This window comes from Caretta caretta, chromosome 4, assembly GCF_965140235.1.
Source record: "Caretta caretta isolate rCarCar2 chromosome 4, rCarCar1.hap1, whole genome shotgun sequence".
Taxonomy (NCBI): domain Eukaryota; kingdom Metazoa; phylum Chordata; order Testudines; family Cheloniidae; genus Caretta; species Caretta caretta.
Genome location: NC_134209.1, coordinates 101,968,000 through 101,986,282, shown reverse-complemented (window position 1 = coordinate 101,986,282; position 18,283 = coordinate 101,968,000). Strand labels below are relative to the sequence as shown.

At 42.5% G+C, this 18,283-nt stretch overlaps 1 protein-coding gene across 8 annotated transcripts in view; it reads left to right on the top strand.

The window, feature by feature from the left end:
• The window catches only part of DCUN1D4 (defective in cullin neddylation 1 domain containing 4), a 74,921-nt gene that overhangs the window by 43,468 nt on the left and 13,170 nt on the right, over window positions 1-18,283 (top strand). For all 8 annotated transcript variants that reach the window (XM_075127929.1, XM_075127932.1, XM_075127926.1 and 5 more), the window contains 2 exons: window positions 10,868-10,959; window positions 16,505-16,575. In XM_075127929.1, the coding sequence (XP_074984030.1) occupies window positions 10,868-10,959; window positions 16,505-16,575 (163 nt within the window). The remainder of the gene's footprint in view (window positions 1-10,867; window positions 10,960-16,504; window positions 16,576-18,283) is intronic.

The window sequence follows — 18,283 nt, the reverse complement described above, 5'->3', positions numbered from 1 at the left end:
TCAAGTGTCTTTACTAACAGACAGTCTTATGTGTAAACCCACTTTTTCCAATGTCCTGCAACTTCATTAAGTCGAAAATGCTGATACATTCTTTTCAGCTTTATAAATAGTTCATACTCAAAGATAAAAACAATGGGTAAATTTGCAGGAACTAACTGTAGCAACTTCTTACATAATATCTTCAAATATTAGTAATGCCTTTAAAAATTATTGGAAAAAGTCACTTTTCAGAGGCCGCTTTGTTTAACTTTTTACATAATATCCCAGAGCCATCCAAAAAACACAAAGTCTGATTAGGAAAAAAAAGGTTTCATAGTCTGTTCACATGAATCAAATTTAAAAAATGCTACATTTCAACTTTATATATAAATCATGTTATAGTGTGCTTCAGTCTTTTCAGTTGGTAATTAGCCCTCCCCCTAAGGATTGCTGTGTTGCTAATTTCTGATGCTGGTAATTTGTTAAGTGTGAAAGATAAATAATTTAGCAATAGCTGGAATTCAATAAACTTGCTGCTGATAAATTTCTATGTAGATCCATTACTTTCCTGGAGACTTTAAAACAGACTTCGTAGAAGCAGTGAGAAATTGAAGGCTCATAGGTAGCAGGTTATTTATAACTTTATTTTGGACAGTTCAATTCTCTGGTTGAGGAATATGTGCCTCTAATGCTTTCACTGTTTCTAATGGCTGAAAACAGTGGCAGAAAACTTCCTATAGTGCAGTGGTCCCCAAACTGTGGGGTGCACCTGGGCCAACCCCCACGGGGGTGGGGAGGGAGCACCGCCCAGCTCAGCTTTGGCTCCAGCTCTTCCTCCCAGTTGCAGCTCTACTCTGCCCCCTGCTCCTCGCCCAGCCCAGCTCTGCCCTTATTCCTTCTCTGCCCCGGCCAGCTCCACTTCTAGCCCCAGCTCCTCCCCCACCCCCAGTTCCACCCCCCAGCTCTGCCTTGAGCCCAAGCTCTTCTGCTGAGGAAGCCTTGGCTGTGCAGTAATGGAGGGAGGGGTGCGGACACATTCCATTAGAGGTAAGTGGGAGCACGACAGGAAAAGTTTGGGCACCACTGCTATAGCGTGACTCTGCAGAAGCAATATTTTTGTAGCACTACAGTTAAGTCACCTTACTTTCTTCAGATATGCGTCTATGGATTGTACTGCAAGTTGTGTGCAAGTGGATATTTTTGACTAGCTGTGTCCATCAAAATTACACGTGCATCCTGGGCCGCCTCATGCTCCCATATGAGGGCAGAAAGGGTTCCATGGCTGTAACCCTCACTCAGTTCCTTCTTGCTGCAAGTAGCAGTGAGACGGAACCTGGCAAGTATTCATGCCATTAGTTTTTAGCTCAGGCTACATGTTTTTGAAATCTTCAGAACCATTTCTTATCTCCTGTTTGGACCGCTGTGAACTGATCACCAGTCACCTGTACAGGGCTTTTCAAATGGCAGATTCAAAACCTGCCGTTTTCAAGCCCTGTCATCCTGTGATGGGCAAAGCCCCATGAAGGATAGGCAGAGTACAGGTGTCTCTTGTGCCTGGGGGAAGCATTCCAAGATGAGTCTTGGAATGCTTTATTCCTCATGTGGACTTGCAAGTAATAAGATGCAAAGCTGAAACTCTACCTTTTGGAACAATCCATGAAGGTCTCATGAGAGTCAGAGGAAACAAAGTCCAGAATCCTATTAATGGACAAACCAACATCATCTCGTGTCCCACTGAGCAGACAGGCAACACCTAAGGTTTCTGTGAAGATGGTGCTGAGGAAAGACCCAGCACCAGCATTGACTCTGGCACCAGCATGTTAGGTGTCTAAGGCAAGCTCTGAAAGGGGTGGCACCGAGCACTGAGGAAGAAGATCAAGAAGGAGTTCCATGTCTTCCCACAGGAAGAGACATACTGAAAAGTCTCTGGAGAAAAGTCCTCCAAGCCCACCCCGCCCAGTGTTGAGGGATGGAGAGAGAGAGGGGACAGATTGTGATGCAGCAGACTCTACCAGCACTTTCCTGGCACCACCAGTGCTCCCCTCAGTATCGTTCATGAGGATGAGGGTCAGGCAGGACGGTCATCAAGACATCTTCTGGCACTAGTACAGACTCTGATATGGAATGCACTTTGTATATTGGTGCTCCCACTTTGTATATTGGTGCTCCTACTCCTCACTGTCACAGGGGTGTACATATTCCCTGTCACTGAGCAGAGAATCTTCCCCTCTGAGGTCTGATCAGCACCACCAAGATACCTATGGGCTTCTGCTTAATGGCCCCATCCATCCCTGGCCCATCTACACTGGCATTGGTCCAGCCAGCAATCTGCAAGTTATCTGTACTCACGTTATGTCACCATGGCCCTATGGGCAGTACTGAGGCCTTCTTTCACATGTATTGAAGAGCTGGTCTCAAGCAGTGGGGAAGAAAAAGGTCTCCTTCCCCAGTGGCATCTGTGGCCAGACCCAGGATCCCATAATATCAAGTGGTGTTGGATCCAGGGGCTGAGCAACATCAGTCTTGCCTCCAAAGGATCTCTTCTTGTCATCCCAGATGAAGTGTCTTCTGGAATGGTACTGACACTCGCACTGGATGACTCAAAAGCGTTCAGGAGCTCCTTATGAAGATTGCCGAGATTGAGACTTGGGTCATTTCAGATAAGTCCCACAAGCTGTTCGACCTCCTGTCAGTTTCTGGTTGAGCCAGGATCTCCCTCCCCATTAATGAGGGACTACTAGGCTAGAGCTAAAGCCCTGTGGCAGATGCCAGCCATTATAAACGCCAATGATTAAACAAGTTGAATAGGGCTACCACCATAGTTCCGTCTAAGGTACATGCCTGGGTGGCTGTGCACAAGAGACTGAAGGGCCATGCACTTAATTAGTGGTGTCGCACAGGCATTCCTCCACTAATTAGGTTCCTCCTGGACCCTGGAGAGGACATGGAAGGTTAGGTGGTGGGGAAGTAGGGGGTGAGGAGTTTGGGGCATCTCGACTCCCAGCTGGGCTTTGGTGGCCAGGAGAGCAGAGTCAGACTCTCTCAGCAGCCCCAGCTGGGCTGCAGCTGCTGGGGAGAAACCGTACTTTCTCCCAGCCCCAGGCTGGGCTGTGGGGAGCAGGCTGCACGGGGATAGATGGGGAGTGTAGCGAGACGATGCTCACTGGTGCAGCACTTCCTGCTGGTTGTCTCAGGAATTAGCTCTTCCAGCCTGGAGCGCCCTCTGCAGGCCAGTGTCTCGCCTGCCACTAGGACCCATGTCCCTGCCGGACACCGATGCCCCTTTACCTTGGGGTACTACCCCCTGGCAGTACCTCCACACTCTGGGTCTCCCCTCCACAGGGAACCCCCAACCCTCTATCCCGTCCTTGCCTCAGTGGCTACTGCCAGTCACCCTCTAGCCTCCACTCACTGGAGCAGACTGCAGTCTGTAAACCACTCATCATCGGCAAGGGGGTTGGACCAGCTGCCTCTGCCTATTCCCAGGCTACACCTCTGTAGCCCCAGTACCTTTCCTGGCCTTTAGCAAGGCTTGCAGCCTGGGGGTTTTCCTAGGCTAGAACTCCATAGCTCCTCTGGCCTTCCCCCAACCCTACCCTATTCCAGACACCCTTTTCTCCCAGGCAGCTAATCCTTCTCTCTCAGAAGCTAGAGAGAGAGTCTGCTTGAGCGCCTGGCTCACAGCCCTTTTATAGGGCCTGCTGTGGCCTGATTGGGGCATGGCCCCAGCTGTGGCTGCCTCCCCAATCAGCCTAGCCTTTTCTGTCAGCCCCAGCCCTCTCCAAGCTCTGGCTTTAACCCTTTCTGAGCTGGAGTGGGGTGACTACCCCGCTACAGGGAGAATAGAGGGTGGAGAATTTGGGGTGTCCCCTCCCAGCCCCAGCTGGGCTGCAGCTGCCAGGGAGAGACGGGACTTTTTCCCAGCCCCAGGCTGGGCTGGCAGGAGCAGGCTGCATGAGGTGGTGGTGGTGGAGGGGCTGGGGGGTCGGGGGGGAAAGCAGGCTGCATGGGGGGCAGGGTGCCAAGATTTCAAGCGGATTGCTTGCATTTTGGGGATGTGGCTACATGGCAGGTGGGGTGCTGGGGAAACTCCATTGTCTGATTAATGCATCAGAGCACAGTCAGTCCAAGCACATCTTTCCTTTTCTTGTTGTTACTATGAGACTGGGGTGAGGACGGAAATGTATTAATTACCAACTAATTATTGCTATAATTGCAAGATCTGAAATATGCCAGGAATAATGTGGCTTCACCCCTGCTATTTTCCACTGTTAGAATTATAGAGCAAACACAAAACAGTGAATCCTCTGCAGTTCCAGTCCAAAATATTTTTCACCTAGTATCAGCAGGGAGAGATGAAGAGCTTACTTTTGGCCATGTTGAGTTTCAGTTGACAGCTGGTGGACATCTGCTGTGAGATGTTAGACTGGGCTAAGATTTAGTTTGATTGGAGGGAGACAGATCCCCTTGGGCTTGAGTAGTTGTGGCGACAGCTCCCAGCGCTCTAAAAAACCCACTTTCACAAGGGGAGTAGCTGGGAGCACTGTCTATACTGGCATGTTACAGCGCTGAAATTCGCTGCGCTCAGGGGGTATTTTTTCACACTCTTGAGCAAGAAAGTTGCAGCGCTGTAAAGTGCCAGTGTAGACAAGCCCTTAGATACTGATCCTGCAAACAATTATGAATGTGGAGAGCTCCCATGTATAGGCATTCACAGGATTGGGGCTTTAGTGAATGAATACTGGAGCAAAAACATGCGGAAAGGCCTAGCTCATGACATTTGCATGGTTACATTTCAAACAGAGTTTACATAGGTGTTAATGGCTTAAGGTAAAAAAGAAAAACATTCTTTTAACAACAGTTCTTTTGGAGTGTTGTAAATATCTGAAAACTGATCTTAATGATTTTTTAAAGAATATCCTGTGTTACTAATTAATACACAGTAAATTGTTAAAACTGGAAGAACTTTACTATGAATGCTGTTTATTAGTTTGGCCTTTCAGTTAGAGTTGGATTTCAGATAGGTGATTTCCATTAAGTTTTAGAATTTGTTTGGGGAGAGGTATTGGAAACCATGAAGGCCAGATCTTTGCTATCTAGAATAGTTCTGGCTCTTCAGAGTACTCCCTTTGACTCATAAGTAGCAAGCACTAGGTGTGGTGCTAGGTGTTTTGTAGGATGAAGACCTTATTTGCGAGATCTTTGAAGCAGGGATCTGTCTGTGAACTCTGAAGCCGCGTGTTAATGTGCTCATGGTTTCTACTCTTGAGTTTTTGAGTTGGTCTCACACACATACACAAAATGTGAAACCATGAGAACTTTGCCTGTTTCTACAGGGCTCTGTTGCACTTGCACAGCGTGGGTCGTAAACACTACTTTAAAATACCCATAACCAACCACTTGATGTTTTACTTCCCTTCATAGTTTCAATGTTGTCACTTGTTTGTTTGTGGTTTTGCTTGCTGTCTGTGTCGCTTTATTACTTATTTTTACTGTTCTATGTATGTGCAGTATTAATCAAATTAAGAGTATAAGAGTATAAGCCTAAGTGAATGCCTTTTACTCTCCTTTCCAGTATCAAAAAATATTGTATTAATATTTGTGATGAGAGCATGACTGTTTCTAGTTGACTCATATATTTGTTTAGCATCTTAAAGCTGAGCTATGTGTGTAGATAATATGCATGCAAGAGGGATAGTTTTGTGTACTACAAAAGTCCGTAGCATGCTAGTGTTTTGGTAGATGCTTCATTTTTTGAGAGCAGCTTTCCCTGAAGATTTAGTGGTCTATGGTAGGAGTAGGTTATTAAATTGGGCTCTGGTGCATATTTTTTATCATCATCATCACTCCCATAACCGCATTGGTCGTTGGGACACCATCATTGATGAGCAATCAGCCAATTGTCTCCACCCCTGATGATTGCGTGTCAGTGCTTGAGTCTCCGTGAAGTCCATTCCTGTCTACTCTTTTATGTTGTCAATCCATCTTTTCTTCTGTCTACCTCTTCTTCTCTTCCCCTGTACTGTCACTATATGATGAGCATATTTTTTATGCTTTTACGTAATACCCATGCCTTTGTTTTATTTATATAGCTGTTTTCAGTATGCCACATTTTGGTGTGTTTACTAGCTTGAGTTGTTAGAAAGGATGATAAAATACATGTACTCTAAGGGCAGTGTTAATTTTATTTTTATTTGATTTCATATTAAATAAACATCTTAAGCAGTACACCTTGTTAATTATTCTTTGTTTTAATATTCTTGCTTCTTCTTCCATACCTATGAACTGTTTAAAAATATATATTATATCTGTTTTTTGTTTGTGGTGGACATCTGCACATTACCTCAATATTAGTGCTGCACATAACAAAATCCATTCCTCATGTGAATGGAAAAAATTAGCAGGAACGTTGGATACCACTTCCCCATATGGGGTTTGAGTACTTAACACTCACCGCAACCTAGGCGCTTTAGTTGTATCAGCCATACAAGAAAATTTGAGATTGAACAAAAGTACCCAGAAGGACAAAGACCCCAAATGCCTCAGCCTGTTTGGGAGGAAATTGTATTCCTTAGCTTTGCTACAAATAATGGTGGGTAATTGCCAGGCACTGCTGGCCAAATATGACTGGTTGACACTCTTCTTTGCAAAGCTGCTTCATGACAGCAGAGAGTAGCTTAAGGCTATAATTAAGACATTTTAGACAGGTCTATGGCCACCACAGTAACCATGCACAATGCATTGTGACTTCAAATTTTGGACATCCTGAGAGCGGTGTAGGTCATGATTGAGGACTCAGAGCTGTTTAGGGAGAAGACAGTGGTAGGCACATGCTGAAGGACTCCAGAGATACTCTAGGGTATCTACATGCTCTAGGGACTTACACACCTTCTCTGTAATTCAAACAGTATCATCCACAGCTACAGCCCAGACACAGTGCACACTGTCTTACCACCACTGTGATGGAATATCATGACAAAAAGAGCCCAAGATATGAGATTGCCAGTGTTTCTCTTCCTCGGCAATGACACTGCATCTTCAACACATCAACAGATTTGATGAGGTGGTTGAGAGCTGCAGCAGACTCAATCCAGAGAGCACACCCTTCAGAAGCCCCTTCACTCCTTTATGCCGAGCACGAGTTGTCTTGATATCAGACAGACAGGTGTTTAGGCCTGGTCTGCACGCAAAGGTTTGCCAGCATAGATGTGTTGGCTAGGCGTGTGGAGAAAAAATCACACCCCTTCTGGCATAGCTATGTCAGCTAAATCTGTGGTGTAGCTGCAACTATGCTAACAGGAGAATGCTTCTGTCGGTTTAGCTAATGTCATTAAGGGATGTGGTGTAGCTATGCCAGCAGAATTTCTCCTGCTGCTGGTTTATGCAGCATCTACAGTAGGGGGACTCTGCAAGCATAGCTATACTGGCCAGTGCTCTGTAGCAGTGGTTCTCAACCTTATTTACCTTCATGGGTTGCATATGCAGCTCTCTGTGTGTTATGTGGGCCTCATCTACACAATATATATATTACCTGTATGGCCCTGAGGATATCACATGGGCTGCAGCTGTGTGCTGATTGGGCTGCAAATGGCCCGTGGGCCGCAGATTGAGAACCACTGCCCAAAGCTCTAGGACCAAGCTGCCTTACCCAGTCTTTTACAGAGAAAAGGTGGTGATGAAGCTACATACCAGTCATCCCAAAGATGGTTTTGGAAATCTACATGAACCAATCCATCACCATACCTGTCTTCTCTCTTGGCGTTGAATGCAGCTTTCTGAAGAAGAAGCTGCATACTTTCAACGTCTCCAGAGTCTTGCTCTATTACCTCAACAGGACTGCCTTTCTGTCCCTGCCTCCTTGTGGCCATATTTAACGCCTTGAAAGGCCAAGCTATCTTTTTGCAGAGAATCTCGAAGTGGATCATACTGCATCATTGGCTGGTGAGTCTCTTCCTCCAAATCTCAAGGCACATTCCACCAGGGCACAGGCAGCACTGTCAGCCTGCTTCAGAAATGTCCCAGACTCTGAGATCTGCAAGGCAGCTACATGGAGTAACCTCCTGACTTTTGTTAAATGTTATGCACGTGACATGGCAGCTAGGTCAGATTGCAAGTTTGGGAGAGCAATCCTTCGGTGTGTTTTATATAGTTGGAACTCCTGACTCCCACCGTCTAGGGAGGATACTGATTGCCAGTTACCTACAGTGGGATTCATATTGACACAGGCTGAAAGGTAGAGTGGTTGCTTACCTTACAGTAACGGTAGTTCTTTGAGATGTTGTACTCGTGGATCCCATGACCTGCCCTCCATCCCCACTTTTCGGAGTCCTCAGCAACACAGGCTTTGAATTGCAAGGAAACTGTGGGAGCATGATGTTCCCTCCATTCCTCCCCCCATTTTGCTCTTGTGTGGGAGTATGAGGAGGCATAGGGTGCATGTGTTTCCCTAACGGACACTTTTAATCAAACAAAAAAAGTACTTGCACCTACAGTGGGATACACACTGACAACAACATTTCCCAAACTCCTCATCATCTCCCTCCCATAAAAACCCTAGTTACCCTAGTGTAACTAACTGTTCTATTTTAGCACTTGTGATGGCTTTCCTGTGTTACCAGTAATAGAAATTCATGATACTCTTGTTTTGCTGCTGAACAAATACAGTAAAGGTAGAGACACTTCAAATGTTTCTATATTTCTCTACTCAAAGGCCTCAGCCCTCTTCTAGAGAGTTTCTGTTTAGGAGGCAACAAAGTTAGTTGTGTCCTTGGCTGTGGGCTTTCTGCAGAAATTGCCATTATTGTAGGTATTGTTACAAGGGCAGTTCAGGAACTTAACTGAGACCACCAGCTCTGTTAGGAGTGCTAGTGATAATGTAGGATTCAGGCCTGTATATTCACATGAGATAAAATTTTGGGTCTTGTTTGCCTGTTTGATTTTTGATACACCTATATCCTTACTAATATGTGTGAACAAAGACACTGTATGTTGCTTCTGCCTAAGCCAGGTGGGTTTGTTACTATAATGGAAACAGATAAGAACAGTTAAAGTGTTATTGTGGATGGTGGGAGTGTATTAGGTGAGCATACACAGGAAGGCTGGCTTGCTGGCTCCTCTCTCAAGCCAAGGTCAAGCCACCAGTTAAGAGGGGCAAGGAGGCTTGGTGGGGAGGCATAAGACACACTAAGAGCCAAAGAAAAGCCTGGCTTGGCCAGTACACAACCTCACTCCATATCCTTCCCATGGGATACAAAAGAGGTGGGATGAAGACCCCAGACTCATGATCCTCCAAAATGGAACATGACCATAAGTTGTAAGAGGTGGGACCAGGGGTGTGCATTGCAGGTATATATGGGGCTGCTAAGGAGGAGGAGGGGGGAATAGGAAACAGGGACACAGGCAAAGGCTCTGCAGTGTCAGAGCTGGGAACAGGGACATGGGTAAAAGCTCTGTGGCATCAGAGCTGGGAATGGAACATTGGGAAACAGACTCTGCCAGTGTGTAGAGCTATGGGTATGCTTGCTTGAAACTAACCCCAATAAATATTGTGTTGCTTGCAATTCGGACTTCTGGTTTTCTGCTTTCTGTCTGTGTGACAAGAACCAGGGGTGGGCATAGGCTCTGTTTCCTTCAGGCCCAGAGAGTGCTGAACCCCCATCTCTGCCCCAGGTCCCGCCTCTACCCGCCCTCTTTCCCCCAAGCCTCCACCCACATCTTCCTGCCCTTGCTCTGCCCCAGGCACCATTCCACCCCTTCTCCCATCTCCCTGCCCCATCTCTTCCTGCCCAGTTCCCCCTCACTCCTGAGCGTGCCCCATCACCGCTCCTCCCCCCCTTCCTCCCAGAACCTCCTTCATGCCCCACTAATTGCGGGAGACGGTAAGCGTTGGGAGAGAGGGGGAGGAGTTGATCTGTGGGGGCTGCCGGCGGGCAGAGCTGGCTGCCAGTGGGTTCTAAAGCACCCACTAATTTCTGTTGGTGGGTGCTCCAGCCCTGGAGCTCCCATGGAGTCGGCGTCTGTGGATGTGAAGGGAAAGTCCTCTAACAAACTCTCATATCATTTGGTCACCCTGCAGGTTTTTTGGTGATCACTGTCAGCCTGAGCTGGATTTTAAACCAATGATCTGTAGATGAAGGTCTGAAGAACTCATTACAGTTCCTTGAGCCATCTAGTCAATGTTGCTGAAAAAGTTCCAAACTTTGAAAAAGCGAGCTTTATTTATACATTCAATATTTCTAATATTTAGTTTTATGGTACTTATTCTGTTAAGCAGTTGTGTAAATAAGTGGATATATGAGGGCAAGATGTTGAGTAAAATGCTAAAGATTAAGTAGGGCTTCTGATTTTAACTGGTAAACACCAATAAAACACCGCTGATGCTGGAAAAGAAAAGAAAACAAACTGGTGTTTATGCAGTAAACCTGGAAATGGTTACTTGTATTTAAGGGCTTGTCTACATGGATCAGTAAGGCACACTGTGGGTGTGTGATTTCTAAAGCACACTCATATGTTGCGCATTAACTGGTCTGTGTAGCCCCTGCTGATGTGCATTAAAACTTCCCTAGTGTGCTGGTTGAAACAGTATTATGTTAGTGTGCTAAATAACATTACAGAGAGATTACTCATGACAGTATATACTATTATAATGAGTAATGTGTATAATATACATTACTCATTGCAGTATATACAAATTTTTGGACAGCTACATAAAGCTCAAAAATAGACTCCCCCCAAATGAAATTAATAAACCCTAAAAAACAGAAGCCCTAAGTTTAAACTATCCATATTAGGAAAATGATATTGCCATTTGTATTGGCTAACTGTATCTTGACTACAAAGCTGTTTTTTAAAATGTAAATTACTTATTAATTATGTTCTCCATTTTTAGCATGTATAGAAAATATGATTCAACTAGAATAAAGACAGAGGAAGAAGTCTTTTCAAGTAAAAGATGCTTAGAATGGTTCTATGAGTATGCAGGTAAGCTGATATGTACCAATGCCTAACCCTGACAACTGTCTAAACTTGTATTGAAATTTAAAGACATTATTAAATGAGATTTTTCCTAGAAATTTCAATCTAATACAGAGATTTCTTGGTAAAGCAAAGAGTTTTAAAAATAATCCTTGAATAAAAAAGACTCCTGTTTATAGACAGATACCAAAGAACTCAAGATGTGCCAGTGTCTGAAAGAATAATTACCACACTGAAGACAATATTTTCCCCAAACAAGAAACGTTTCAAATGCAGATAATGTATCACTATTTTGGTTTTAAGTTACACAGAATTAAAAATAAATTAGTAACTGTACATTAAACAAAATCAAGCTTTAATTGTGGTTTATTGCTAAATTCTATACCAGAATTTATTGCTAATATCTGTACATTAAATTATGTTTCCAACTGAAGTTTGTTTAACTCATTGATTTAGAGTTCTGGCCCCTTACAATTGAGAAGTGTAGACATCTGGTGACATGGGCCCCATTTTAAAAGGGTTAGGAGGTTAGCCATATTTAGTTTTCACTTCTAAATCTGGTTCCAGTTCTAAGCAGAAAATGGAACTGATTCCTGAGATCACATTTCCCCAAGGAGTCTTTCCTTAGAATTATTGTTCATCATTAAGCACGAGGGTATATTTTTGTCTCGTTCTCACTATTGTATATTGAACAGGACTTGACTTGGCAATTTCTTCTAGGACCACCTATTATGATATACTTCATCTTCTGACAACATACAGGCAGTGACCTGCTAATTTTGCAGAATAGTACACAAAACTCTCCTAAAGGAAGCTATTTGCAAAGGGAGAAAATAATTCTATAGTACAGTACTGTAAAGAACACTGAAGGGGAAACTGAATAGCTGGTAGATAGAGAAATGGGGACCTTGGGTAGTTTCTCTGAAAGCATACCTAGAACTTTAGGGAGTAAATGACGTAGTCTTCTTTTTGCAGCGGCTGGTTTGGATGCATGATATTAAATGCTCTCATCTCCATTCCTTTTTGGCATCTGTACAGCTAATAAATTATCACTTAATTTTTGGTGGTGATGCTATTAAAGCAAAACATGATTTATATGAACCAAACTAGTCTGAGGTCTTTGTGTCTGGCAGGTTCGGAGAAGAGAGACAGACAAGGGATAGAGAGAGAGAAAAAGGCGGGCACCCTATTGCCAGATTCTGTGCCTTTCTTGATGGCTGTGTGGATTTTCTATTCTTGTTCTGACTACTGGAATAACTCATTCTTGGCAAGAGTTCAGTAGAAAGAAGGATGAGCGGATAGCAGTGTGTGAAACTACTTTGGTTTTCCAGTTGCTGCATCTGCAAAGGTGCTAAGAAGAAGGCAGAGAGGAGTGGGTATAGTTTTGTTCATAGTGGTGTTATAACACTCCGAGATAACAAATTTTCAAATGAGGCTCTTGTATGTTTACTTCATAGGTTTTTCTCTTTTACACAAACCCACTGTTGATACTGCCCTTTTCCTAATGTGACTTTCCCTTATAAAATCACAGAAATCTTTTTTAACCGTTGTATATTTTGAGGTGGCTGAATCTGGGGGCGGAGGGGATAATGGGAAGATAGGAAAATAAAGATGGGAAATGTGTATAATTAAATACATTTAATTATACACAAGGCTGAATATTTAAGACTGATATAAGATTGACTATAACACAATAGTGAAGGGTCAACTGCTGTTCTCATTATAAAATCTTGGTTTTTTCAAGGCTGTTTGACTATTATTTGTATATACCTCTAGCAGTTTTCATACAGTGTATTGCAGAGATTGTGAAGTAGGAGTCTTGATTTGATTGCTGCTCTTCTTGCTGTTATATTTTCTGAAGCCTTTTTACATAGCAATTACTTTGCAGAGTTTTGCGGGCAGGGGGTTGTGTATGTGAAGTCTCCATTATGTGGTGTGATATGGTGTTGTTGCATTGTGAATAAAAATGGCATGATAATCTTATTTCAGATTTTTTTTTAATGACTCAAAGAAGATAGTTACAGTTAATATAAACAAGTAAATTGTGCATTCGGTTCTGGGGGTGTCAATCCCATACTAGTATAATATATATTTGTTAGTCAGCTATATTCTCTCCCTTTAAAAAAAACTTATTGTATTCTAATACAACTAAAGATTTCTTGTCTGTTTACTATTAAGATAACTTTAAAACAAATTTCTTTCCTGGCTTGAGCCTTTAGTAAGTTCCAATAACCACTGTGTTCAGTTCACCCAGTATAGCAGCACTTTGGTACTGAGCCAGTTTCAGAAGTCTTTGTCCTGCAGTACCTTCCTTATTGATGGAATGGATAAGACAGAGTTGGTCTGGGCAAAAATCACATTGGGGAAGAAAACTACTAGAGCCTCCCCTGTGATAGTGCTTAGAGTGTGCTATAGACTGTCGCGATCTAATTTGGATATGGATAGAGCCCTCTTTAATGTTTTTAATGAAGTAAATACTAATGGGAATTGTGTGATCACAGGAGACTTTAACTTCCTAGATATAGACTGGAGGATAAGTGCTAGTAATAATAATAGGGCTCAGATTTTCCTAGATGTAATAGCTGATGGATTCCTTCACCAAGTAGTTGCTGAACCAACAAGAGGGGATGCCATTTTAGATTTGGTTTTGGTGAGCAGTGAGACACTCATAGAAGAAATGGTTGTAGGGGATAATCTTGGTTCAAGTGATCATGAGCTAGTTCAGTTCAAACTGAACGGAAGGATAAACAAAAATAAATCTGCGACTAGGGTTTTTGATTTCAAAAGGGCTGACTTTCAAAAATTAAGGAAATTAATTAGGGAAGTGGATTGGACTGAAGAATTTATGGATCTAAAGGCAGAGGAGGCCTGGGATTACTTCAAGTCAAAGCTGCAGAAGCTATCAGAAGGCTGCATCCCAAGAAAGGGGAAAAAATTCAAAGGCAGGAGTTGTAGACCAAGCTGGATGAGCAAGCGTCTCAGAGAGGTGATTAAGAAAAAACAGAAAGCATATAGGGTGTGGAAGATGGGAGGGATTAGCAAGGAAAGTTACCTTACTGAAGTCAGAACATGTAGGGATAAAGTGAGAAAGGCTAAAAGTCAAGTAGAGTTGGACCTTGCAAAGGGAATTAAAACCAATAGTAAAAGGTTCTATAGCCATATAAATGAGAAGAAAACAAAGAAAAAGAAGTGGGACCGCTAAACACTGAGGATGGAGTGGAGGTTAAGGATAATCTAGGCATGGCCCAATATCTAAACAAATACTTTGCCTCAGTCTTTAATGAGGAGCTTAGGGATAATGGTAGGATATGGAGGTAGATATTACCATATATGAGGTAGAAGTGAAACTTGAACAGCTTAATGGGACTAAATCGGGGGGGGCCCAGATAATCTTCATCCAAGAATATTAAAGGAATTGGCACATGAAATTGCAAGCCCATTAGCAAGAATTTTTAATGAATCTGTAAACTCAGGGGTTGTACCAAGTGACTGGAGAATTGCTAACATAGTTCCTATTTTTAAGAAAGGGAAAAAAAGTGATCCGGGTAACTACAGGCCTGTTAGTTTGACATCTGTAGTATGCAAGGTCTTGGAAAAAATTTTGAAGGAGAAAGTAGATAAGGACATTGAGGTCAATGGTAAATGGGACAAAATACAACATGGTTTTACAAAAGGTAGACCATGCCAAACCAACCTGATCTCCTTCTTTGAGAGGGTAACAGATTTTTTAGACAAAGGAAATGCAGTGGATCTAATTTACCTAGATTTCAGTAAGGCGTTTGATACGGTGCCACATGGGGAATTATTAGCTAAATTGGAAAAGATGGGGATCACTGTGAAAAATGAAAGGTAGATAAGGAATTGGTTAAAGGGGAGACTACAGCGGGTCATACTAAAAGGTGAACTGTCAGGCTGGAGGGAGGTTACCAGTGGAGTTCCTCAGGGATCGGTTTTGGGACCAATCTTATTTAATCTTTTTATTACTGACCTCGGCACAACAAGTGGGAGTGTGCTAATAAAGTTTGCGGATGATACAAAGCTGGGAGGTATTGCCAATTTAGAGAAAGACCGGGATATCATACAGGAGGATCTGGATGACCTTGTAAACTGGAGTAATAGTAATAGTGAGAAGTGTAAGGTCATGCATTTAGGGATTAATAACAAGAATTTTAGTTATAAGCTGGGGATGCATCAATTAGAAGTAACGGAGGAGGAGAAGGACCTTGGAGTATTGGTTGACCACAGGATGACTATGAGCTGCCAATGTGATATAGCCGTGAAATAAGCTAATGCAGTCTTGCGATGCATCAGGTGAGGTACTTCCGGTAGGGATAAGGATTAGTACTGTTATACAAGGCAGTGGTGAGACCTCATCTGGAATACTGTGTGCAGGTCTGGTCTCCCATGTTTAAGAAGGATGAATTCAAACTGGAACAGGTACAGAGAAGGGCTACTAGGATGATCGGAGGAATGGAAAACCTGTCTTATGAAAGGAGACTCAAGGAGCTTGGCTTGTTTAGCCTAACCAAAAGAAGGCTGAGGGGAGAAATGATCGATCTCTATAAATATATTTATCAGAGGGATAAATACCAGAGAGGGAGAAGAATTATTTAAGCTCAGTACCAGTGTGGACACAAGAACAAATGTATATAAACTGGCCATCGGGAAGTTTAGACTTGAAATTAGACGAAGGTTTCTAACCATCAGAGGAGTGAAGTTCTGGAACAGCCTTCCTAGGGAAGCAGTGGGGGCAAAAGACCTATCTGGCTTCAAGATTAAACTCGATAAGTTTATGGAGGAGATGGTATGATGGGATAACATGATTTTGGCAATTAATTGATCTTTAAATATTCATGGTAAATAGGCCCAATGGCCTGTGATGGGATGTTCAATGGGGTGGGATCTGAGTTACTACAGAGAATTCTTTCCTGGGTATCTGGCTGATGAATCTTGCCCACATGCTCAGGGTTCAGCTGATCTCCATAATTGGGGTCAGGAAGGAATTTTTCTCCAGGGCAGATTGGCAGAGGCCCTGGGGGTTTTTCACCTTCTTCTGTAGCATGGGACATGGGTCACTTGTTGGAGGATTCTCTGCACCTTGAAGTCTTTAAACCATGATTTGAGGACTTCAGTAGCTCAGACATAGGTGAGAGGTTTATTGCAGGAGTGGGTGGCTGAAATTCTGTGGCCTGCATTGTGCAGGATGTCAGGCTAGATGATCATAATGGTCCCTTCTGACCTTAATATCTATGAATCTATTCACTTTTCACAGTTGCTGTAATTACTGGGTACCGTGGTACAAGTTAAAAAAGAAATGAAGGATAGTGCTCATATTTTCTTTCTCTCTTCTTATGCCTTACCAGAGGTGTAAACTTTTGTCATAGTTTAATATCTTCTTGTAAAGGGTAAATATTTGTATGTATCAAAAAGAAAACTGAATCCTACGGAAGTTCAGCTTACGTTGCATGAATACTTCTCTTTTACAGCAGTGATGTGCTTGCAGTGAATTTTAATTTAAACAACAATATTGTGAAATGTCATTTGATTGCAGGAACTGATGATGTTGTAGGTCCTGAAGGCATGGAGAAATTTTGTGAAGATATCGGAGTTGAACCAGAAAATGTAAGTTTATGATTTTCCCAAAATAACCTTAAGCCACCAAAGTGAACACGAACCTGGCTTGTATCTCTTAGTCTTTTATCATCCAAGTTTGAAAAATTTTGAAATGGAAAATTGAAGAAACCGTTGTTAAATGGAGAAGCAAAAACCAGGCAGGTTTATTTTGTTGCTTTGGCACACCTTAAAATCACTTGCCTTCACTGAAAACGGGTAAATTAAACTCTGAAAGCCCAAACCTTCCAAAAAGTTAGTGTTTATTTTAATTGAAACAATCCTAGAGTTTTAATTTAGAAATGAAGTGGGTATGCACATTATTGGGCTCATATGTTTGTTTCATATTTCTGAGGGGGAAAATATTGTCCTGTTTGAAAATTTGCTAATCTCATCCACCTGATTTTGAAACACAAGAGATACAGAAAACATGTGTCTCTTACAGTCAGGAATGTCTTGTGAATTAGAAAAGACCTTTTAAAATTCATACATAATACACCTGTCATGTACAAGAAAACAGGAAAGGCTGGTTTCTTGACTTGTCTTTCGTGGGATTTTTAAAGTATTAAATCTGGCTAGATAAAATTATAATTTTGTACTAAGAGATTTGTGTGAAATACAAGACACAACTCAATTTTGTAGTGTAGTGTTAGACTGCCAAATTAAGTGTAAAAATGTAATAAGAAAAGCCAACAAGGAGTTTGAAGAACAGCTCGCCAAAAACTCAAAAGGTAATAACAAAATGCTTTCTAAGTACATCAGAAACAGGAAGCCTGCTAAACAGCCAGTGAGGCCCCTGGATGACTGAGATACAAAAGGAGCACTTAAAGATGATAAAGTCATTGTGGAGAAACTAAATGAATTCTTTGCTTCAATCTTCACGGCTGAGGATGTTAGGGAGATTCCCAAACCTGAGCTGTCTTTTGTAGGTGACAAATCTGAGGAATTGTCACAGTTTGAAGTATCACTAGAGGAGGTTTTGGAATTAACTGAGAAACTTAACAGTATCAAGTCACTGGGAGCAGATGGCATTCACCCAAGAGTTCTGAAAGAACTAAAATGTGAAATTGCGAAACTGTTAATTACGGTTTGTAACCTGTCCTTTAAATCAGCTTCTGTACCCAATGACTGGAAGATAGCTAATGTAACACCAATATTTAAAAAGGGCTCTAGAGACGATCCCGGCAATTACAGACCAGTAAGTCTAACGTCAGTACCAGGCAAATTAGTTGAAACAATAGTAAAGAATAGAATTGTCAGACAAATAGAACAACATAAATTGTTGGGCGAAAGTCAACATGGTTTCTGTAAAGGGAAATCATGTCTTACTAATCAACTAGAGTTCTTTGAAGGGGTCAACAAACATGTGGACAAGGGGGATCCAGTGGACATTGTGTACTTAGATTTCCAGAAAGCCTTTGACAAGGTCCCTCATCAAAGGCTCTTATATAAATTAAGTTGTCATGGGATAAGAGGGAAGATCATTTCATGGATTGAGAACTGGTTAAAAGACAGAGAACAAAGGGTAGGAATAAATGGTAAATTTTCAGAATGGAGAGGGGTCACTAGTGGTGTTCCCCAAAGGTCACTCTAGGACCTATCCTGTTCAGCTTATTAATAAATGATCTGGAGAAAGGGGTAAACAGTGAGGTGGCAAAGTTTGCAGATGATACTAAACTGCTCAAGATAGTTAAGACCAAAGCAGACTATGAAGAACTTC